Source organism: Sorex fumeus, unplaced genomic scaffold (assembly GCF_029834395.1).
Source record: "Sorex fumeus unplaced genomic scaffold, SorFum_2.1 ptg000128l, whole genome shotgun sequence".
NCBI lineage: Eukaryota > Metazoa > Chordata > Mammalia > Eulipotyphla > Soricidae > Sorex > Sorex fumeus.
In genome coordinates, this window is record NW_026606185.1 from 220,132 (window position 1) to 242,260 (window position 22,129).

Below are 22,129 nucleotides of genomic sequence, written 5' to 3' on the forward strand. Positions count from 1 at the left end.
AAGCAGCTCGTGGCTCCTTCGTCGGCCTCTGCTTCCTGAGGCTGTGACGAGGCTGTTTTCCTTCTGCCAGACCAGAGCTGTCTATTGATAATCAGAGGAAATTAATGCAACGAAAAGCATGAAGCTTGAAATCGCTGGCAGGTTCTAAAGCCCCTGACTTTGGAGAGGGATTTGAGGTCTTAGCCGCACCTTGGTTGAAACTTGACCTCTAAGCCGTTAGGCCTGGACGTGTGTCTCTGCCTGTCGGAGCTGCCCGGGCCTGTGTGATCCTTACAGCTGCACGGGCCTGCCCCGAGCCCCGGGGACTCCCAGCTCCCAATGTTGGCTAACACGGGGAGCGTTTCAGGGCCTCTTTCATCCCCATCCTAAAAGCCCTTTACGTGGGCTGATGCTGGATTGCTTGTTTGGCCACACGGGGCGATGCTCAGGGCTTCCTCCTGACTCTGCACTCCAGGACCACTCCTGGCGGTGCTCAGGGGACCCTATGGGATGCCAGGGAACCCTATGGGATGCTGGGAATCGTACCTGGCTTGGCTGTGTGCAAGGCAAGTGCCCTCCCCGCTGCGCTATTGCTCTGGCCCCTGATCCTGTTTTGAGGAAGTGAGTCCTGCACCCTTGTTCCTCATTCCTTTTGTCTTGTCAGAGAGGGTTACTCTGGGGTTACTCCTGGCTCTGCACTCAGGAATCACTCCTGGCGGTGCTCAGGGGACCATATGGGATGCTGGGAACCGAACCCGGGTCGGCTGCGTGCAAGGCAAATGCCCTACCCTCTACTCTATTGCTCCAGCCCCCAGAGCGGGACCTTTGAGAAAAAGTTTCTGTGACTCCCCATCTCGTGCCTGCACCCCGCCCTGTTCCCCCTCCCTCAGAGGTTAGGAGACAGGGATGGGGGTATCTCGGGGTGTTCCCAGGGCCTGCTGGCAGCACACTTTGGTGGTAGATCTTGGAGGCCCTCCCTGTTCTGAGCAGTTTCCTCCCCCTTCTTTGTTTCCTGTTCTCAAGACCCCCCCCCCCTACACACACACACACCCCGAGGCCTTTCCTTGCTGGGACAACCGCTAGCCGCCAGATTGGGAACCCCCCAGAATACCAGAGAGCTAGAGGCTCAGGGCAAGTGCTCTAGCGCTTTCTCCTACCCTCCTACCAAGTGTACCTCCCCACTCAAATAGCAAAGCATCTGCAAGGGCACTGGGGCCAGCAGGACATCCAACTGGTATGTGAATTGAGTCCCCCAGGGCCAAGGGCCATAAAGGCCCTTGGCCTGATGATTGGGTGTGTCCAGAGCCCCTCCTGCTTCTGTCCCCTGCCAGTCTGCCCCTGGCTCTGTTAAGTGACCCCTTCCATGACCTCCTGGGCCTGGCAGGGTCACGCATTCTTCCAAAACCATCTCTCCTGGGCTGGAGCGATAGTACTGTGGATACCGTGTTTGACTTGCACGTGGCAGACCGGGGTTCAATCTCTGACATCCCAGAGGGTCCCCTGAGGCCACCAGGAGTGGACCCTGAGTGCAGAGCCAGGAGTCAGCCCTGAGCACTGGCCGGATGTGGCCCCCAAAGCAAAATCACAAAAGGACAAAGTTGCTGGCTCAGATAACTCTGAGTTGAGCAGACTAGAGACTGGCTGGAGGGACCCAGGAGACTGGAGGGGGCCAGGAAGGGGACAAGGTGGGCCTGGCGGAGTTGGCAGAGCAGAGTGGCCGTGGAGGAGAGCCTGGGTGTGGGGGACTGTGGCCCTGGGTCCACTTAGCGTGTCTGCGTCCCGCCTGACCCCACACAGAGGAGGTTATTCGGAGAGGTGTTGGTTTTCTGAAGGATGTGAAGACCCGCTCGCTCTGACATTCTGTCTGCCAAGAGGAACTGCAGGCATGCGCCCTCTGCCAGGGAACACGCAGATGGCATGACCCCCGCCTCTCAGCGGTCCTGGCTGGCACCGGGTGTGGCCAGGGCAGTCATACTTGGGCCACGTCCAGGCTGCCGTCCAGCTCACCGAAAGCCTTGTTTGTCCACGGGAGAGAAGAGGGAGAAGGGAGACGGAAGTCGAGCTTCGAGCTCCTCGGCAAATCAGTGACCATTTGGAGGACTTTCTGGGCCCAGGGATGTTGTGTGGCAGCAGATTTGTGGGACTCAGGGCTTCGCCTGCCAGGGACCCTCGGGCCTCCAGGGAGAACCTGGCCTTGTCCTTCTAGAAGCCCCTTCTTGGTTCCTGAGCTTGGGCCTATCCTGGCCTTGAGTGCTGCTGTTCTCACGAGGTGTCTCCTGAGCCCACCAGGCCGGGCTCTCTCCTCTGGGAGCACATGGGGACCCCCCTGTGCTGTGGGTGTGAGCCCGGGGCCCAGCATGAGCTGCTCTCATGACCCAGCCAGGACTGACTGCAGCTGCTCTGAATGAAGGCCCCCTTTTTAAATTTTATTTTATATTTTGGCTTTTCGAGTCACACCCGGCGATGCACAGGGGTTCCTCCTGGCTCTGCACTCAGGAATCACTCCTGGTGGTACTCAGGGGACCCTAGGGGATACTGGGAATCAAACCTGGGTCGGCTGCATGCAAGGCAAACGCCCTCCCCGCTGTGCTATGGCTCCAGCAGGCGCCCCCTCTAGACCCTCTGGGACAAGTTTGTTCCCGAGTATCCCTCCTCCCTGGGGTTCAGAGGGACCCACCTGCCCAGAGTTTCCTGGACCCAAGTTGATAGAACAGAAGGAGCAGGTGTATCTGCCAAAGCTTTCCTGAGAAGGGAGTTTGGGGGGGGGGGCAGGGGGATGCACTTTCTGTGGTTTCTGGAGAGCAGCCCCCAAGAACTCAGGACCCTCCTGAGCTTCTGAGGAGTGGGAAAAAGGAGGGCCTGGGGCAGGAAAGCACTCGCGCTCCCAGAAATGTCTCTTCTTCCCGAGTGTCCAGCTAGAGGCCAAAGCAGCTGCCAGTGGGTCCCCTGGAAACAGTGGGGGTCCCTGTCTGGAGGCAGCTGGGTCCCCCTCCGGTGGGGGGCTTTGTTGTGGACCAGGCCTCTCCCTCTTAGCCCATGCTGGAGCTGCTACTCTTTCATTTGGGGGCCACACCCAGCAGTGCTCAGGGCTTTCTCCTGGCTCTGCACTCCGGAACCACACCTGGCAGTGCTCAGGGGACCCTCTGGGATGCCGGGGCTCGAACCCGCGAGCAAGGCCAGCATGGCCAGCACCCTGGCGCTGCTATTCCTCTTTTTTTTTTCCTTTTGCTTTTTGGGTCACACCCAGCATTGCTCAGGGATTACTCCTCACAGTGCTGCAGTGCTTTGGAGTCCATATGGGATGCCGGGGATCAAACCTGGGTCGGCCGCATGCCAGGCAAGCGCCCTGCCCGCTGTGCTATCACTCCGGCCCCTGGCACTGCTGTTCTTATTTCCCTTTTCCACCCTGAAGCGGAAAAGCATGGGCTGGGGAACAGTATTAACAGCAACAGCAACAAGCCCAGTGTGTGCAGGTGGGACCCAGGCCACAGCTGCAGCCACTAAACTGAGAGCAGGCGGGAAAGTGCTTCCCAGCTGAGCCATGGCCTTCTTGGGGGCCGGGGGAGAGGGGCTTGTCCTTCCAGAGGCTTCAGCAGCACCCAAGACCCTTCCACCCGTTCAGCACCAGCCCGATTCCTTCCCTCACCTGCCCTGCTCAGCCCTTCTCTGCCCCCCTTCCGCACACCCGCTCCCCACCCCCCACGAGTGTGTCCCCAGGCTCCATGTGCGGCTAAGCTGTCACTCAGCAGCATCCCCATCCCAACGTGATGTGACACATTGCCCAGAGGTACCCAGCATAAAGGACTAGCGCTCCCAGGCCCAGTTAAGTCACAGCTCCACCCACCCCAACCGCCTAGTGGACAACCATGGGCCCCCAAGAACAGCCCCCCAAAACCTGGGCCTGGGCTTGCTCCTGACAGCCTGACTCCGGGGCCATTTCCCCGGGGCACCCAGCAGAGGCAGCCCAGGAGGGTCTGCCAGGGACAACCGTCTCCCTCACACTGACACCCACAGACTGTGCCTGGGGGAAGGGGCCGGAGCAGAGACCCCAACATCTCAGGCTCTTTTCACTGGAGTCCATGGGACGAGGCGCCAGAAGTAGGCATCGTTGCCAGAGCTCAGCCGGAGGGCCCAGAATCTATTTTCTCTTTTCCAGAGTTTCCAGTTCCACAAGTAGTTATGTTGGCTGGTGTGTGTGTGTGTGTGTGTGTGTGTGTGTGTGTGTGTATGTGTGTGTGTGTGTGTGTGGTGTACACATGCATGAATGTGTGTGTGTGTGGGCCTGCGTGTGAAGTGTGTGCGTATTTGTGCATCTATAAATGTGTATATGACTATGACATGTACACATATGTGCATACATGTGCAGGCATGTATGAGGTGTGCACCTGCGTGTGTGCATGTATGTGTGCATGCCTGTGAGGTCTAGACATGTATGAATGTGTAGGAACACCCATAGGGGGAGGGGTCCAGGACCCCACCTGCTGTGCATCTTAATTTTGGGGTGGGGTTGGAGGCCACTCCCAGTTCTGGCTCTACACTCAGGGTTCACTCCTGGCCGGGCTCGAGAGACCCCATGGGGTGCCGGGGATCGAACCCGGGTCAGATGCATGCAAGGCAAGCGCGTTCCCGCTGTGCTATCTCTCCCGTGCATCTTCATTTTCTTTTGTTTTTGGTGGTGGGGCCAGAGGTCGCAGCTGACAGTGTTTGGGGGGGGCCTCCAGGACTACACGTGGGACCTGTTCCTGTGATGCTAGGGGTGGAGTGAGGTCAGCCACATGCAAGGCTCAGGGACTATCTCTCTGGCCCAACTCTGCATCTTTATATGCAGTTCTTGGGAGCACTTGTGGGGGAGGGGCAAACCAAGACACATCTCAGAAATGACACTAGCCCTATCAAGAATAAGGCCCGGGGCATGCTCCCAGGAAGCCGGGAACTTCTCCCCAAGTGACCGTCCAGATAAGTTTGTTCCGTTCTGCAGCCTTTGTTGTCACTGTGCCGAGTCTGACCCGCCCTGCCAACACTGAACTCTTGCTGGCGGGTGGTTTCCTCGAAGTTGCAGTTTCCGATATGTTGTGTCGCGCTCTCCTCTCCCTCACTCTCCTCTCCCGTGGCTGTGGCTGCAGGGAGGGCAGGTCTCTTGAGTTCTTGGCAGAGCTGCCTTCCCTGGTATCTTTTCAACAGACAGAACCTCCTGGGATGAAATGGAGCTTCGCAGAGTTGGAGAGGGGACGGCGGGTAGGGTGCTGGCCTTGCACGTGCAGGACCCGGGTTCGATCCCTGGCCCTCTCCAAGGTCCTCCGAGCCCTGCCAGGAGTGAGCCCTGAGCACTGCGGGGCGTGGCCAAAGCCCTCCCTGGGTGAGGGGCCAGGCTTGTGCAACTTTTCCTCTGGATGTCTTAGGTCCTTGCTCCACCCCCTCCTCCTGTCCCCGTGTGTTCCCCGTTGCCCCGAGGGCACTGCACCGCTGTCCCTGCACGGAGCCTGCAGGCAGCCACACTGGGCTGATGAGCTGGTGGCCTGGGTGTCACGGAAACCTAAAAAAATCCTCACGAGGCCCACGTGGGTCTACCAGCTACAAGGGCAGGATTCAGGCCTCCCACTCACGACACTCCTGTCCCAAATCTCAGGAACTGGGAAGACAGCACGGGAAAAGGATGCAGCTAGCTCCAGGATGTAACAGCCGGTGGGGGCGGGGCAGAGGCTGAGGGGAGAGTCCTGATGGGGTCAAGACACACACATGGCGGACGCCCATCCTGGGCTCTGCCATCCCACTGGGTGTGGCCTAGAGACCCTGAACACCTCTTGGGAGGCCCCAGGTTCACCCTGCGCACCTAGTTGACTGAGAATCAACCAGGAGGAGCCCCTGGCCCTGACCATTGCTTGGGAGGTCCCCCCCTACCCCCCTACCACACACACACACACACACACACACAAGCAAAAATTGGGACTGGAGCCTTGAAGACGGGGGTGGGGGGGTTGGAATCTCGGCGACTGTCTTGACTCTCCCACTGGTGTCTGGGGACCGGTGCTGGCCTTCAGCGTGGGCTGAAATGGTGATGGGGAGTCAGCCAGGTCACGGTCATGCCCCCAGATCCCCCAGGGGCTGACCGTACCCGGGCTTCCTCACAGGATGGCCGCCAATGCCAAGGCCAGGGACAGGTGGGAGCTCTCGTTTCCTGGCTGGTGGAGGAAGGAGGCAGCCGGAAGGAGAAACAATGAGACCCACACTTGGGGCCCCGGGTGATAGGATAGTGGTAAGACGCTTGCCAGGCACACTGCCGACCTGGGTTCTAGTCCCCACACCCTATACGGTCCTCTGAGGCTGCTAGGAGTCAGGAGTAAGCTCTGAGCACCACTGGGTGTGCAGAGAGAGAGAGAGAGAGAGAGAGAGAGAGAGAGAGAGAGAGAGAGAGAGAGAGAAACAGAGAGAGAGAAACAGAGAGAAACAGGGAGAGAGGGAGGGAGCGGGCAGACAGTTCCCAAGGTTGCAAACCCTGCAGGAAGGCCCAGATCAGGGCTGGTGACTCAGAGGCACAAGGGGTGTCCTGGGCTGCCCTCTCAAATGCTGGGGCCATCAGGCCCTCCTGTGACCCTCGCCAGCCTTCTGGTTCCCTACTCCCCCATCTTCGTGTTCGAGGGCCTGCTCCCCTCATTACGCGGGGTCCGAGTCCTCCATAGTCCTCACCAGGATTTGATCATCATCCATCTTCTGACGTCGATTTTCAGATAAAGTCACAGTTGTTGTTTGGTTTGGGGAGGCCACACCCCAGCAGTGCTTAGAGGTTGCTCCCTGCTCAGTGATCCGGGGATCACGTGTTGGGAATCAAACGTAAGCCTCCTGCTTGCGAAACCTGCGCTCCAGTTCATCAAGCATGCGTTCTCTCTCCGTCTCTCTCTGTCCCTCTCTCTTGCTCTCTGTTGTCTGTCTCTCTGTCTCTGTCTCTTTCTGGCCACACCTGGTGGTACTCAGAGCTTACTCCTGGCTCCTGGGACCATATAGGGTGTGAGGACTCGAACCCAAGAACCCAGGTCGGCAAGCATCTTACCCACTGTCCTACCACTCGGGACCCCCAAGTGTGCGTCTCTGTTGTTTGTCCTTCCGGCTGCCTCTTTCCTCCGGCAGCATCTGATGATGCTCAGGGCTTACCCCTGCCCTGAACTCAGGGATCACTCCAGGTGGGCTTGGGGGACCATATGGGATGTCGGGAATGAAGCCTGGGTTAGCGTGTGCAAGGCAAGTGCCCTCCCCACATTACCGTCTCTCCACCACCTGGTTTGTGCCCCCACAAAGCCTGGATTTCTGGGGACTGAAAGTCCCGTGCACCAGGTCCCATCGGCCCTTGTTTCACCCGGCCCCTGTCCCCGCTCCCCATCCTAGGCAGCCTCCTCTGAGGAGGTGAACGCTCCAGCTCTGACCCACTTCCCACAGCCCTGGGGCCCAGTGTCAGATCCTATAGTGTCACAGTTGTGCGGTTGAGCCGCCCTGAAACTTCATCACATGAGTATTGGCAGCTGTTCCCTGGGTGGGTATCCCAGAGTCCCCCAATCCCCACCCCCGCCCCCGCCCGCAAGCAGGAGCCTCTCCTGGGGTGAAATCATGGTGTTATGACTAGAACAACTTCACCGCAGCACTCAGAGCTCATCCCGGCCATGGGAAGGAGCAGCCTGTGACTCACACCAGGTCTGCAGGGCTGGTCCAGGCATGACCTGGGGCCTGAGCGCAGTGGGGTGGGGGTGGGGGGACAGCCACAAAGGGAGGTGGAGAAACCCACTTGTGCCATGCTGAAGCCCACCGGCTCCTGCTGAGACATAGCTAGGGGTGGCTTCTGCGGGGCCGTCCCTCACGTGTCCCATTCCAGTCCCTGATTCTCCCCAGTCTCAACGGCCCTCCCTCCTCCCGCCCCTCCCCGCCATGGCTGAGACCCCTCACAGCAACGTGTCAGGTTGGTCCCACACAGGCATGTAACCAGTGGTCCCCAAGGTGAGTCCCTTTGTTGCAGCAGCTTTGATTTCCTTGGGGTCCTAGTGGATGGTGAGTAGAGCAGGTGACCATCACAGGTCATCACTGTGAGAACTCATGGGAACCAGAACACAGGATGGGGACTTATATAACCCATATGCCCGGCCCTTTGTTCTTTCTGCTTCCTGATTGGTTACATCCTATGCAAATGAGGGTTTGTGGGATGACCAACCGGATCAGACATGTAAATGAGCGGTCCAGAGCTGGTCTGGATCTGGCCGGATCCTCCTCACTGCCTCCCAAACTTGCAGCTTACTCTAAATCAGAACATAGTGCGTTTGGGATGGGACAGGGTCCGTCCCGCCAGTTTCCAGCCTTGTCCCAGCCTTGTCCCCGCATTCAGGATACCTGACTTCTGGGTGCTGGTACTTCTGCTCTACCTTTGCGAGTTAATTTGTGCCAAGCGCTTAGGAAAGTTTTTTATTTTTTCTTCTTTTTGGCTCACACTCAGCGATGCTTAGGGGTTGCTCCTGGCTCTGCACTCAGGAATTACTTCTGGCAGTGCTTGGGGGACCCTATGGGATGCTAGGGATTGAACCCGGGTCAGCTGGATGCAAGGCAAACACCCTCCCCGCTGTCCTATCGCTCCGGCCCCGCTTTGGAAAGTTCTGTCTGATTCCACGTGAGCCTGCGTTGGCGTTTACACATGCGCCTGTCTCTATCTCCACTGCTGGTCCCAGGACTGTGGTCACCTGGCTGATGAGAATGCATGCACTCTGCCCCACCTCCTCTGTGCCAGGGGGGTGCTGCCTGAACCCCCAGGAAGCAGGCTACACTAGGTCACCCCAGGGAGCGCAGCAGTGGGAGAAACTGATTTTATCCCTAAAGTCTTTCATTTGTGTTTTGCAGGTTGCCAACACTAAGAGCTTTCTCTTGACCTTGACAAATGACAGTTGTGTTGGTTCTCAGCAAGAGGTGGAAACAACTTTAGAAATAGGGGAGGCAGCGAGAAGGTGGAAACAATAGTTGCTAGTGAAGCTCAGGGCTGGCAGACACTTCTCTGGAGGACTAAACGCTCAAAGTGTGTGGGAGGGGGGGAGAAAGAAAGAACCCCCAAGGTCAGGGAGGTACTCCGTCCTGGACTTCTGCCAGCTTCTCCCTTGATTAAACTAAACCTCCAGAGAAAAGTCTGGAGCCCCAGGAGCATGGTAGGTCACTGTTATCCTTCCATGAGGCTGACCTAACAAAGGACCGGAAGTCAGGGGCTGCACCCGCTGCCCCAGTGGATTCTCTCTCAGCTCAGGAGCTCAGGGACCCTTCTCTGAAAGTGCATGGCAGGCCCTTTCCTGCCTCTTCCTCCTTCCTGTGATCTCTGGAGGGCCCCTCACTGCCCCTGGCTTGTGGCCGTGTCTCTCTACCCTCATCTCTGCACACGACCTCCCCCCATCCACAGAGTCTGAATACTCTTCTCCTTAGCGCACACCTGTGATTTGATCGGAGTCCACCCCTGCCCCGGCATAACCTCATCGCTACTCACAAAACCTGCAGAGATCTCACTTCCAAAATTGGTCCCATCTGAGGTGCCCAGTCCCTTTGCTGACCCCATGGGGAAGAGGTAATAGCAGAAATCCCCACTGAGAAGAGGTTGCAGCCAGTGTAGATCTAGCCATGCCAGTGTAGACCCAGGCTGCTTATTTTTATATATTTATTTCAGGTCATATGAGGCAATGCCCGGGACTTACTTCTTGCTCTGCACTCAGGGATCACTCCTAGCTTGCTAGGGGGACCATATGGGGTGCCAGGGATTGAACCCAAATCAGCCATACGCAAGGCAAGCACCCTCCCTGCTGTACCATCCCAAATGCAAGCTGTTTAAATAGAGCCTGCTTGGGGCCAGAGAGATACTACAGCATGCAAGGCATTTGCCTTGCATGGAGTCGACCTGGGCTCAATCCCCAGCTTCTCATATGGTCCCCTAAGCAGTGCCAGGAGTGATTCCTGAGTGCAGAGCCAGGAGGAACCACTAAGCATCATCGGGTGTGATCCCAAAAGCGAAATAAATAAACAAACAAACAAACAGCCTGCTTTGTTTGTTAGTTCTGGGAAGCCCCAGAGCTAAGAATGATGTATATATATATATACATATACATATATATATATACATATTTTAAATGATTCTGAAGACAATAAGAACCAGAAGGATAGTTCATTGCAAGTGGAAATTAGATACTGTTTCAGGTCCTCTGCTAGCTCCTGCCTGGGATGCTGTTGGTGATGTCTCTGGAAGTTTCCACCTGAGGATAGATACCTCCTGGCCTGGAAAGTGTATTTCCCGGTCCCCAAGGGATAGGGCTGTTTGTTGGTTTTATTTGGGGGAGGTGTTACACTCAGCAGTGCTCAGAGCTGACTCCTGGCTCTGTGCTCAGGGATGACTCCTGGAGGGGCTTGGGGAACCCCACTTGGTGCTGGGGTTTGAACCTAGGTTAGCCCCTGTGAGGCAAGAATCTTCTCCCCTCCACCATCCCTCCGGCCTCTTTTTGAACCAATGTTGCCTGCCTGTCTGAGCTGGTCTGGGGTCAACAGATGAAAAATGACCCTTGGGGACCTCCCCAATACTCAGGCCCCGGAGGTCTGGGGACCCCTGGTGCTGACAGGCTCCTGCATGAGGATCCCCTCACAAGCTCTGGGGTGACCCAGCCCTCGGTATCATCCTCCAGACTCGGGGGTTCTTTTTTTTTTTTTGGCTTTTTGGGTCACATCCAGCGATGCACAGGGGTTACTCCTGGGTCATGCACCCAGGAATCACTCCTGGAGGTGTTCGGGATGCTGGAAATCAAACCTGGGTCGGCCGCGTGCAAGGCAAGTGCCCTACCCACTGTGCTATCACTCCAGGCCTGACTCTGGGGTTCTTATCTGTTCAATGCAAAAAGGTAAAAAGGAGGTGAAATTCCTTGGCAGGGGAGGGTCCCTGAGGATGAGCTAAGCCTCAGGAGCATACAATGCGAGCAAAGGTGAGTACCAGTTGTATACACAGCATACAATGCAGAGCAAAGGTGAGCCCCAGATGTGTACTCCGCAGACAATGCAGAACAAAGGTCCCTGTGAGGGCTGCAGTGGTCACCAGGCTGCAGGAAGTTGGTAACGCTGAATTTTTTTTTCATTAAAAAAATACTAAGGGGGCCGGAGTGATAGCACAGGGGGTAGGGCATTTGCCTTGCATGCGGCCAACCGGGGTTTGGTTCCTAGCATCCCATAGGGTCCCCCAAGCACCGCCAGGAGTAATTCCTGAGTGCAGAGCCAGGAGTAACCCCTGTGCATCGCAGGGTGTGACCCCCCCAAAAAATTAGGGAGGGGGCACTTCCTGCTGTGCTCGCTCCTGGCTCTGTGCTCAGGGATCATTCCTGGGGGTTCAGGGCACTTTATGGCCACATGCAAGGCAAGTGCCCTACCTGCTGTTGTAGCTCTTCCGTCCCCAGAACTCTGAATTTCTCCAGCAGTTTAGCCCTTGTCCCCCTATTCTGCAGAAGCTCCCTGTGGCCCCCAGGAGAGGAGAGCAGGGCCCTCCGGTCTGTCTGGAGCTCAAGGGGCTTCCCAGGGAACAGGCATATCAGAGGTGCTGGCAGGCCACTCTCATCTGCACCTACCCCTCTCTCTGCCCCTGAGCGGGGTTGTCTATGGGGGACTCGAACCAGCACCCCCGGCTTCCTGCCGAGTTTGGGCTATAGGAGACGGGACAGGTCAGTGGGTGGAGGAAAGTGAGATGAGAACCTGGTGTCTCCCCAGGGCCCAGGTGATGCCCCTCTGGCCAGCCTCTCCTGTTTCGGGGACCTCTATCTGCCATGTCCAGCTGGGGGTGTCCCAACTGGTTTCCAGGTCCCCTGCAGCTGTCCTGGAGTGTGCCTGGGGCATCCAAGATTCCCCCTGGACACAGCACCACCAGCCCACTGGGCTCTAGTCTGGTCATGTCCCCGGCCCAAAGCCTCACCACTGCACCGAGATGCCTGATTTGGTCAACCAAATACCGCCAGGGGTGGCCTCTGCCTCCCAAAACCCCACCAAACATTGCTTGGGGCGAATGTTCCTACTGCTTCCAAGTCTCAGTCTGAATGTGCTGTGGCTTCTAGAATGACCCAGAAAGTTCCAGAAGCCCAGATGGCAAAGGTTCTGGGTTTTTCTGCAGACTGGATTCCTGCTAAGCGTCGGAGGCCGGGTGCTGGGAAAGGGCTGGGAAGCCAGAGAGGCTGGGACTAATTGAACCAGAGCCACACCCCAGGGTTCTAGAAGCTCTGGAGAATTCCGGGCAAGTGTCCTTTATCCAGGAACAAAAGGGCTAATCCCTGCACTGTGCCACTCGGCTCAACTGCCTGCCTGGGGGCTCTCAGTCATCCTCCTTCCTGTAGCCTGGGCCCCCTGGAGTTGCTGAGCGACCCACATTCTCTAGGGACCTGTGATGGCAGCGCCCTTACCCAGCACCTCCTGAGGGCCTATGGGGGTGGGGGACCCTTCTATTGAGAGTTGGTGCTCCGAGGTCTGGAGCTGGGCTGTGGGCAGTGCAGGGCATCCTGTGAGGAGGACGTCATAACCAGGTTGACCAGGTCGAGGCTCTGGCTAACTGGCCATGAGGTCCCAGCTCAAAGGGCCTGGACCCTTTCTGGACCTTTGGTGTAGTTTTTAGTGTTTTTTTTTTTTTTTTTTTGGTGGGGGGAGTGGGGTGAAGATGGGGCCATACTCAGGGCTGACTCCGGGCTCTACACTCAGAGATCACTCCTGATGGAATCTGGGAACCCATGTGGTGCCAAGGACTGTAAGCACCAAACTTTATTTCATTTCATTCCACAGGATGTTGGGGCTAAGGTAGGAGCGCCAGGGAGGGTCGTTATTTCTGTGATTGTGATTGTTTTTTTTTTTTTTGCTTTTTTGGGGGTCACACCCTGCGATGCTCAGGGGTTACTCCTGGGTCTGCACTCAGGAATCACTCCTGGCGGTGCTTGGGGGACCCTATGGGATGCAGGGAATCGAATCCAGGTTGGCTGTGTGCAAGGCAAACACCCTCCCCGCTGTGCTATCGCTCTGGCCCTGTGATTTTTGCCTTGGGGGGGGGGGGAGGAGCACTGCAGGAAGTAGAGAGCCTGGAACTACCCAGCGCCAGGCAAGTGAAAGGAAAAGGGACGTGAGAATTCTCAAACTCTGCTTTTCTCCAGCCTGGGCGTCCCACCTGGCACGTGGACAGTCTCTGAGTCTTGGTGTGCCCGCCCTGGCACCCTGCGTCGCTCACAGTGTGTTTCCCGAATGTTCAGCCTCTCATTTCTTGTGGGGGGCAGCGTGGTGACCTCCAAGGCTCTGACAAGGAGAAGCGGAAACAGGAAGACCAAGGCTGAGCCTGCTCGGAAGTCACAGGAACTTCAGGTCCCTGGTGGCGCCAGAGAAGTGACGTAGGGAAGGAAGGCCATAAAGAATCGCTCTGTGGAACCCATTCTTTCTTTTTTTTTTTTTTTTTTGGGCTTTTGGGTCACATCCGGCGATGCTCAGAACTTACTCCTTACTCAGGAAATACTCCTGGCAGTGCTCAGGGGACCATAGGGAGTGCCGGGGATGGAACCCGGGTTGGCCACGTCCAAGGCAAGCGCCTTTCCTGTTGTACCATTATTGCTCCAGTCCTCTATTTGTGTTTCTTAAGTTAAAATGAAATATAAAAGATATAACTTTGGGGCCAGGGAGGTAGTACAACAGCTAGGGAGCTTGCCTTGATGCAGTTGGTTGGGGTTTGATCCCTGGCACCATAGAGGGTCCCCAGAGCCCCACCAGAAGTGATCCCTGAGCACAGAGCTGGGAATAAGCCCTGAGCACCACCAGGAGTGATCCGTGAGCACAGTGCCAGGAGTTAGCCCTGAGTCCCACCAGGAGTGAGCCCTGAACATTGAGCCAGGAGTCAGCCCTGCGCACAGCCAAGTGTGCCCCTCCCCTGCCCTCTACACTTTCACTCCCTTGCATTAATGATGTCGTTTAACGTACACTAGGTCTCTACCCATGGGGGGCTGGGCACCTCCTGGCCCTTTAACCGCGGTCTGGTTGGCACAGCCGCCTGAGCCCGTGATGAACGGTGCTTCCACACCGGCCAGGCGATGTGAATGGTCCCAGAGTGGGATGTGTGTCCAACACGCGCTCTCTCAGCACATCCGGTTGAATCCCGCATGTGGTGACTGTGGCGGGCGGTCCTGCAGTGGCTCAGATTCATCTCACAGCTCCAGCCCAAACTGCCCGGGTGGAAGGATGTGGTCAGGGCCACAGGACACCCCACAGTGGTGTTGCTCCATCCAGACCTGGGGGATGTGTGTGTACGCGCGCAGAGAGATATGGCAATGCACGAGATCCAGAGAGCGTCAGTCAGAGGTGCCTGGATTGATTGATCGGGACTAAGGTCCCCTTCCAGAGGAAAGACGGCTGGTCTCAGCTCCCTTTCTTCCTTTTACGTTCTCTCTTCTTTCTTTCTTTCTTTCTTTCTTTCTTTCTTTCTTTCTTCCTTCCTTCCTTTTTTCTTTCTTTCTTTTTCTCTTTCTTTCCTTTCTTTCTCTTCCTTTCTTTCTCTTCTTTCTTTCCTTCTCTTTCTTTCTTTCCTTTTTTCTTTCTTCCCTTTCTCCCTCCCTTCCTTCCTCCCTCTATTCTCTCTTCCTCCCTCCCTTCCTTCCTTTCTACTTCCTCCTTCCTTCCTTCCTTCCTTCCTTCCTTCCTTCCTTCCTTCCTTCCTTCCTTCCTTCCTTCCCACACCCTGTGATGCTCAGGAATTTCTCCTGGCTGTGCCCTCAGGAACTACTCCTTGTATTGCTCAGGGGACCCTATAGAACATGGGGGATCAAACTCGGGTTGACCACGTGCAAGGTAAGTGACCTCCCCACTGTGCTCCCTTCACTATCCTTCCATTTAGTTTTGGAGCTACCCCTAGCTCTGTGCTCAGGGGGACCCTACATGGGGTTGGGCATCAAACAAGGGTCAGCCGTGTCCAAGGCAAGTAAGTGACTTGATGGCAGAGGTGGACTCTAATGAACCTTCTTTCAGCGGACTGACAGGAAGTACCGCCAGACACACTGGTGGTCCTCACAGCCACAGTGTACCCCTGGGCGCCTGGGTCACCCAACTTGGGAAACACCAAGGCCAAGGCCTGACTCTTCAGACTCCTGAGAGCAAGTCCCTGAAGTGCTCCCTGGCACAGGTGAGCTCCTCGGGGGCTGCAGACCCCAAGGACCCCTCCACTGGCTGCAATGGATCAGAACAGGGATGTCGCAGTGGGGAGGGCATGATCGTGCTGGGATGGCCCGGGACAGAGCTGGGTCCTGGACAGCAGCAGGGAAGATTGGCATGGAATGACTGTGGGCATGCAGCGAGCACCCGGGGAGCACGCACTTCCCAGGGGAGGTGAATAACAGGTGCTCCCGGACTCAAAAAAAAAAAGTTTATTTATAAAATACACAAGTTTGACAGGACACGAACTTCTCGTGGTGTAATATTTCACATCAATTTCTCTCTGATCTTTCATTTAAAAAATAAACCTGCTAACAAGCTATATGACATATATATATATATATTTCTTACAGACACCTGCCATAACGAACACTCTTTCCATTAACTTTTTCATTATATTTTTTAAATCAAAAAAATAAAGATTTGTGTTGGTTTTTGCTTTCGGAGTCTATATGCATAAAGAAAGGTGATGCGTGGAGATGCTTTGGGTTCTGACCCGGAAGGAAACCATGAGAGGGTGTTCGTGGGCATCCGGGAGGCGGTCAGGGGGGCCTTGGACAGAAGGCTCCGCCCCCATCCTCATCTGCACACACGCTTTCAGGGGGGTCAGCGTGGGCAGGCGAGGGGCGCCCTGCCGGGGTGGGCTACTGGCGAGGTCTGGTTCTTGGCTGTGCTGCCCGGTTGGGGGAGAGGGGCGGGACAGCTGGCCTTTTGCCCACTGCATCCACATTTCCACGGGATCTTGGGGGCATGGGGGGGGGGCGGGACGGGAGAGGCACCCTAGGCTTGCAAACTCCCTGCAGCCCTGTGGGGAAAGAGACCTCTGGGGACCGGGAGGGGCTTTTTGGTTCGTTTTGGCAGTCTGGGTGTGGCTCGGAGGTGAACCTTGGGGCCGCGGCCTGCTGGGGGAGGGCAGTGGTGGGGTGCCAAGTGTGGGCGCCCAGGTGCAAGCCCGGGAGATCTCCCGAGGGCACCTGAGACAAAGGCGCCAGGTGGCAAGTGTCCCGGGGTGAACCCGGCGCACCTGGAGAGGTGACTGACTGGCAGGGAACAAAGGGGGTGTCCCGGGGGGGCCCCGGGCAGTGTCACCCCACCTCCCCGGCAGATATGTAAACAAGGGCAAAGAGATGTCCTCCCAGAGACTGGGGTTTGCCCGGCTGGGAGGGAGCCCGGTTCCACTGGTGGTTGGGGGTGGCGGCCACCGGCTCACTGCAGGACCCTGGCTTCCGGCGCCCTCACCCTGGACAGATCCCAGCCACCTCCAGGCGGAAGTGAGTCAGGCAGCCGGAGCCACGGCATGGGCCAGAGCTGGGAGTGTCCTGTGACCCCCGCACGTGTAGGGGGCTCTGCTCTGCGCTCATCCCCTGACCTGTGACCCCACGTGTCTGGCCTTCCTGGGGCCGGGGTCAGTGTGGGGGAGCGGTGTGGACAGGCCAGGAGGCAGAGGAAGCCTGGGCCCCTGGGAATCCCAGCGTGGTCTCCACCCCCACCCTTCCCCCCACCCCCCTGCAAACTGGGAACTTCCTTAAATGGCAAAACTCTGGAGCTGGGAAAAGGCAGTGGTGGCCGGAGGAAATGTGGAGGAAACGTGAGGGGAAGCAGCCCCGAGACAGATGTGCTGGACAGAGATCCAGATGTGCGCAGCCTCCCTGCCGAGGCCCCTGGGGTGGGGCCGCTGCTGGAGCCCAGCCCTGCCAGCCTGTCTGCAGAGGGTCCGAGCTCATGGCTGGCCATGTTCACCCCCTTGCCAGCCGGAGGTTGGGCAGTGCTGGACCCGTCCCTAAGCATCTCTCTCCAGGGACCGTCCACAGCCCCCGAACCAGCATCAGCTCCTCCCATGCTGGGCTCCCAGGACCTGCTTTTGGCCCCGCATTGAGTCCTGTTCCACCCTCGGGCCCCAGGCTGACCCCCGTGTCCCAGAGGGAGCCCTGCTCGGCCTGGTCCTCACAGTGACAGCTCGACGGGGGGCACCCCAGGAATTGGCGAGACACTTCCCTCCCTCCCTCAACCCCCAGCCTGGATTCCTGAGCTGCTGGGCCGAGTCTGGCCAGGGACGGGCTTTTTAAAGAACACGCTTGCTGCAGACTGCGCACATGGGCCCAGCCCTGTGTCCACTGCTATTCTCAGTCCTCGGCCCCGCCGGACCTGCCCCAGGCCGCCTGAGGGGCATCCTGCCAGCTGGGTCGAGCAGGGACAGGACCCAGCTTGTCCCCGAGGCCCGGGGCATGGTCACTGCGGGGCTGGGCTTCTCGGAGCCTTTGTGAGCCCAGGGCTGAGCCGACTTCGTGGAGCAGAGGAATCCTGGCCTCTGGTCTGGGGTCTGAGGGGAGTTTCCTGTTGGCGGGCAGGCCCAGAGGGACCCCCTGGACGGGAAACCTTCTTCTCAGCGAGCACGTGTGCATGCCTGTGAGTCTGTGCACGTGTGCTTGTGTGTGCGAGTGTGGTCATGTGTGTGAGCCTGTGAGCACGTGCACGCACGAGGATGCATGCACACGAATCTGTGTGTGTGTGTGTGTGTATGAGAATGCCTGAGCATGTGCATGCATGTGCACGCGAGTACACTGTGTGTGCATGCATGCGTGTGTGTGTGTCTGAGCATGTGAGCCTGTGCACGTGCGTGTGATGGTGAAGGGGGGTCCCTGTGTGTGTGTCTGTGGCCACCCTCAGCCTGCCCCAGGAGACCGAGTCACTCGCCTCCTCTCCGGCTCCCAGCCCCCTTTCTTGCCACCGGAATCGGAAGAAAGACAATTCGAAGCTTCGGAGATCTCCTCACTGTCCCCAGGTCACCTTGAGGCCCTCCCACCCCCGCTTCTGACCCCTGAATGCGTCCTTCAGGTTGGCTGAGCTTGGGGTCGGGGGGCTGGGCGGCCCCCGCAGGGCGCTGTGAGGAGTGTGTAGAGATCACAGAAGGGGTGAGCCGGGAGACGCATCCCTTCCTCTAAACAAACAGGGTGCCGGGGGAGGGGACATGGCTTTCTGGGGGGCCGCAAGGGTGGGGGTGAGAAGGCTGACTGCACCCCCAGACTGTCCGGTGCCTCCCTCAACATGCCAGAGACCCCACCCAGTTGGAATTCCAGAAGCTTCCACGCCCGCCGGCCAGCCCTCCAGTCCTCAGCCCCTCTCTCCCAGCCTTCCTCGAGGACGCCCTTCTGCCCCCCACTACCATCTCCTCCACTCTGCGCCCCCGCAGCATCAGGAACCACCCCCCATCCCCATGCCCGGGGCTGCCGTCCACCTCCTCCTCAGCCGCTGGAGGCCCGGGGATGAGCCGGGCAGCTGACTCAGTTTCTCCGTTCTGCTCTTCGTGGCCGGCGGCTGGAGGAGGGGCCCGGCGCGTGGGGCGGGTGGGCGGGCGTTCTCTTCTGATGTCAAACAAACGATGAGAAGCCAGTGATGGGCGCCCGGGAGCCGGGGGCCAGGCTGCTGGCGGGGCGGTACAGGGTGCTCTGCTGGCTCTGCGGGTTCGGAGGGTTCTGGGGCGTGGGGGTCCTACTGGCCTTGGGCCGGAAGAGGCTGCCCTGCTGGGGGCCGCCACTGCCCAGGGCCCCGTGCTCCTGCTCTGTGGAGTCGCTCTCCCCGTAGCTGGAGGACTGTGCCCGCGAGATGCCCCTCTGCTGCCGCCGCCACGAGTCGTAGTAGGTGGGGTCGCTGATGTAGTGGTTGACGAACGAGTGGGCCTTCTGGTGGCCGGGCTCTGTCTCGTACTCGCTGTCGCTGCCCTGAGGACAAGATGGGGGTGTCAGCCAAGCCCGTGGGCCCCTCTGCCCTCTTCCTGCCCAAGGGGCAGGACCTGTCTCCCGAGCCCCTCGGGCGGCAAGTCAGAGGGAGCGTGTGTCAGAGCTGGTGGGTCCTGACGGAACACCCAAGCACTCTTTTCTTATGACCCATTTAAAAAGATTGGAGCAATAGCACAGCAAGTATGGTGTTTGCCTTGCATGTGGCTGACCCAGGTTCAATTCCCAGCATCCCATATGGTCCCCAAGCACCTCCAGAAGTAATTCCTGAGTGCATGGGCCAAGAGTAACCCCTGACATCACGGAGTATGACCCCAAAAGCAAGAAAATTGGGGCTGGAGAGATAGTTCTGTGGGTCGGGTGCTTGCCTTGTATGTGTTCAATCCGGGTTCGATTCCTGGAACCCCGTAGAATCCCCTGATCCCCACCAGGAGTGATCCCTGAGCACAGAGCCAGGAATAAGCCCTGAGCACCACTGAGTGTGGCCCAAAGACCAAGTTTAAAAAAATGAATCCCATTTGTTTTGGGATTGGGACCATGCCCGGCGGTCCTTAGGGCTTACTCCTGGCTCTGTGCTCAGGGCATCAGATGTGCCAGAAATCAAATGGGGTTGGCTGCATCCAAACGTCTTAACCCTTGTACTATCTCTCCAGCCCTTTATTATTAATTTTTTGAACACTGACACCATTTATCTTGGAGCCACAACTGGTGGTGCTTGCTTGCTCCTGGCTTGGTGGGTGTGAGCTGCTTCCGCAGGGCTCAAACTGGACCTTCCTGCCCTGCAAGGTGTGTGCTTTGGCCCCCTCAGACTCTGTCCTGATCCTTTTCTTTTTTGCTGTTTTGGCGTCACACCTGGCGATGCACAGGAGTTATTCCTGGCTCTGCACTCAGGAATCACTCCTGGTGGTGCTCGGGGGACCATACGTGATGCTGGGAATCGAACCCGGGTTGGCCACGTGCAAGGCAAACGCCTACCTTCTGTGCTATTGCTCCGGCCCCCAGACCCACCTTTCTGGTGGACTCTTCTTTTTCCTGAGAAAGGCTCTGCTTGGTCTCCCCCGCGCACCCCTGTCCCATCTCTCTGCACTCCACCAGCTCCACTGCTGCCCCCCATGAGGCCCTGCTGGGCTGTGCTGGGCCCCTGGGAACTGGAGACCTCCGAGTGTCCAGGGGTTCACATGAATTGCCATTTTTTCTCCAGTGTCAGTCATAAGATGGACACAGAGGCCCCTCAACTGATTGAATTCTTTTTTTCCTTTTTCTTTTCGGGTCACACCCAGCGATGCTCAGCAGTTCCTCCTGGCTCTGCACTCAGGAATTACTCCTGGTGGTGCTCGGGGGACCATATGGGATGCTGGGAATCGAACCCGGGTTGGCCATGTGCAAGGCAAACACCCTCCCCGCTGTACTATGGCTCCAGCCCCGACTGACTGAATCCTACTCGGGGTCCACCGGCCCCTCATGCTCCCACACATGTAACCCAGAACGGCCGTGCCCACTCCCCGGGGGAGACCTGCGTGTGGGGGCCCCGAGACGGCATCAGGAGCACGTGCCCAGGGACTCGGGGTTCCAGGTGCCACTTCTGCCTCTGCGAGTCTGGCCAGCACCTCTGCGTGGTGGCCCGGTGGCCCCCAGTGGCCAGGGGCAGGTCCTCAAGACAAAGCAACATGGAAATACGCCCAAGAGAAAATACCACCCAGAGAATTGCACATTCACACAGGATTCACCCAGAAGCTTAGTTTGAAAAACACTGAATAGTAATGACTTTGTGCGTGCGCACTCGCACGCATGCGTGCATGTGTGTGAAGCGGGTGGGAGGTGCTTTGTGGGTTTTTTCCCCTAGTTTTTTTGGGCCACACCCAGCGGTGCTCAGGGGTTACTCTTGGCTCAGAGCTCAGGAATCCCTCCTGGCGGTGCTCAGGGGACCATGCGGGGTAACAGGGATCGAACCTGAGTTGGCTGCTCAGACTGTCCTTCCCCGTTGTCCTTCTGCTGCAGCCCTGGCTCCTGTTCTCGGGCCACACTCAGGGGTGCTCAGGGCTGACTTCTGGCTCTGTGCTTGGGGATCACTCCCGGAGGGGCTCGGGGACCCTCTGGGGGTACTGGGGGATCAAACCAGAGCTGACCACCTGCAAGGCCATTTCCTGAGCCTCAGGACCGTCTCCCCTGGTTCTGGCTTCTTAAGATCGCGGATCCCGGGGCTGTGGGGGTGACTCTGAGGCAGGGCAGGGGTCTGGCAGGCGTCAGGCCCGGGGTTCTAGCCCCAGACCAGTCTGCTGCCGCCCAACCTCCCTCACTGCTGGGGGGTTTTAATAACGCAACGACGTTAATAAAGCGAATCTGCTAAGCATTTGGAAGTCGTGTGGGGCTCTCTGTCTGCTGGGGGTGGCAGGGGCCGGGGGAGGGTGGTGGTGGTGAAACCAGAGCAACAGCCCCGAATCTGAACGGAGGCTAAAAATACCCCGCCCCTCCCCCACCCCAGCTCCCAGCCGTGCTGTGAGAACGAAGACAACAGATGGGGATGGGAAACTTCTGGAACTCTGGGGAAGAGCCACGCTGGGCCGGATGTTAGCGCCTTCCCAGCGAGATGCTGCTTCAGCAAGGCACGCCCGCGGCTGCCCTGTCCCTCCCCCTTCTCCTCTCCCCCCCCCCCCCCCCCCCCCCCCCGCCGCCAGCTTGGAGGTGGTGGGGTGTCTGCCTGGCTACAGTCCCCAGGTAGAGAAGCTTATTTGTTTATTTTGTTTTTTGGGGGGGGCCACACCCAGCCATGCTCAGGGCTGACTCTTGGCTCTGCATTCAGAAATTACTCCTGGCAGTGCTCAGGGGACCCTAGGGAGTGCCGGGGATTGAACCCAGATTGGCCGCATGCCAGGCAAACGCCCTCTCCGCTGGGATCTGGCTTGACCCTGAATGGTCATTTTAAACTCATTCGCTGCAAAGGTGGACAGGGCAGTATGGGGGGCTGGACAGGGCACTCCCCTGCCCCAGCGGCCACGGAGGGCCCATGCCGGCAGGGATGGACGCCTGCCCGTTAGACCGGCCGCTGACCTCTCTGTCCTGCCCAGCTGTCCTCCACACCTTCCTCTGGGCCCAGCCACTCTCTGCCCCCCATTCCCAGCGACCCTCCCCCCGCCCCCCAGCCAATGCCCCCAGGACCTCCGCCCTCTTGGTGGGCAGAGCCAGTGCCCAGGACAATGGAAAGTTCCGGGCCGGCCAGCTCC

General features: G+C 58.1%; 1 protein-coding gene across 1 annotated transcript in view; it reads right to left on the minus strand.

Annotated features, from left to right (window-relative positions):
• Positions 1-18,510: 18,510 nt before the first annotated feature.
• SDK2 (sidekick cell adhesion molecule 2) overlaps positions 18,511-22,129 on the minus strand; it is a 165,506-nt gene continuing 161,887 nt past the window's right edge. The window contains exon 45 of the mRNA XM_056138117.1: positions 18,511-18,893. Within this exon, the coding sequence (XP_055994092.1) occupies positions 18,543-18,893 (351 nt within the window). The 3' untranslated portion in view covers positions 18,511-18,542. The remainder of the gene's footprint in view (positions 18,894-22,129) is intronic.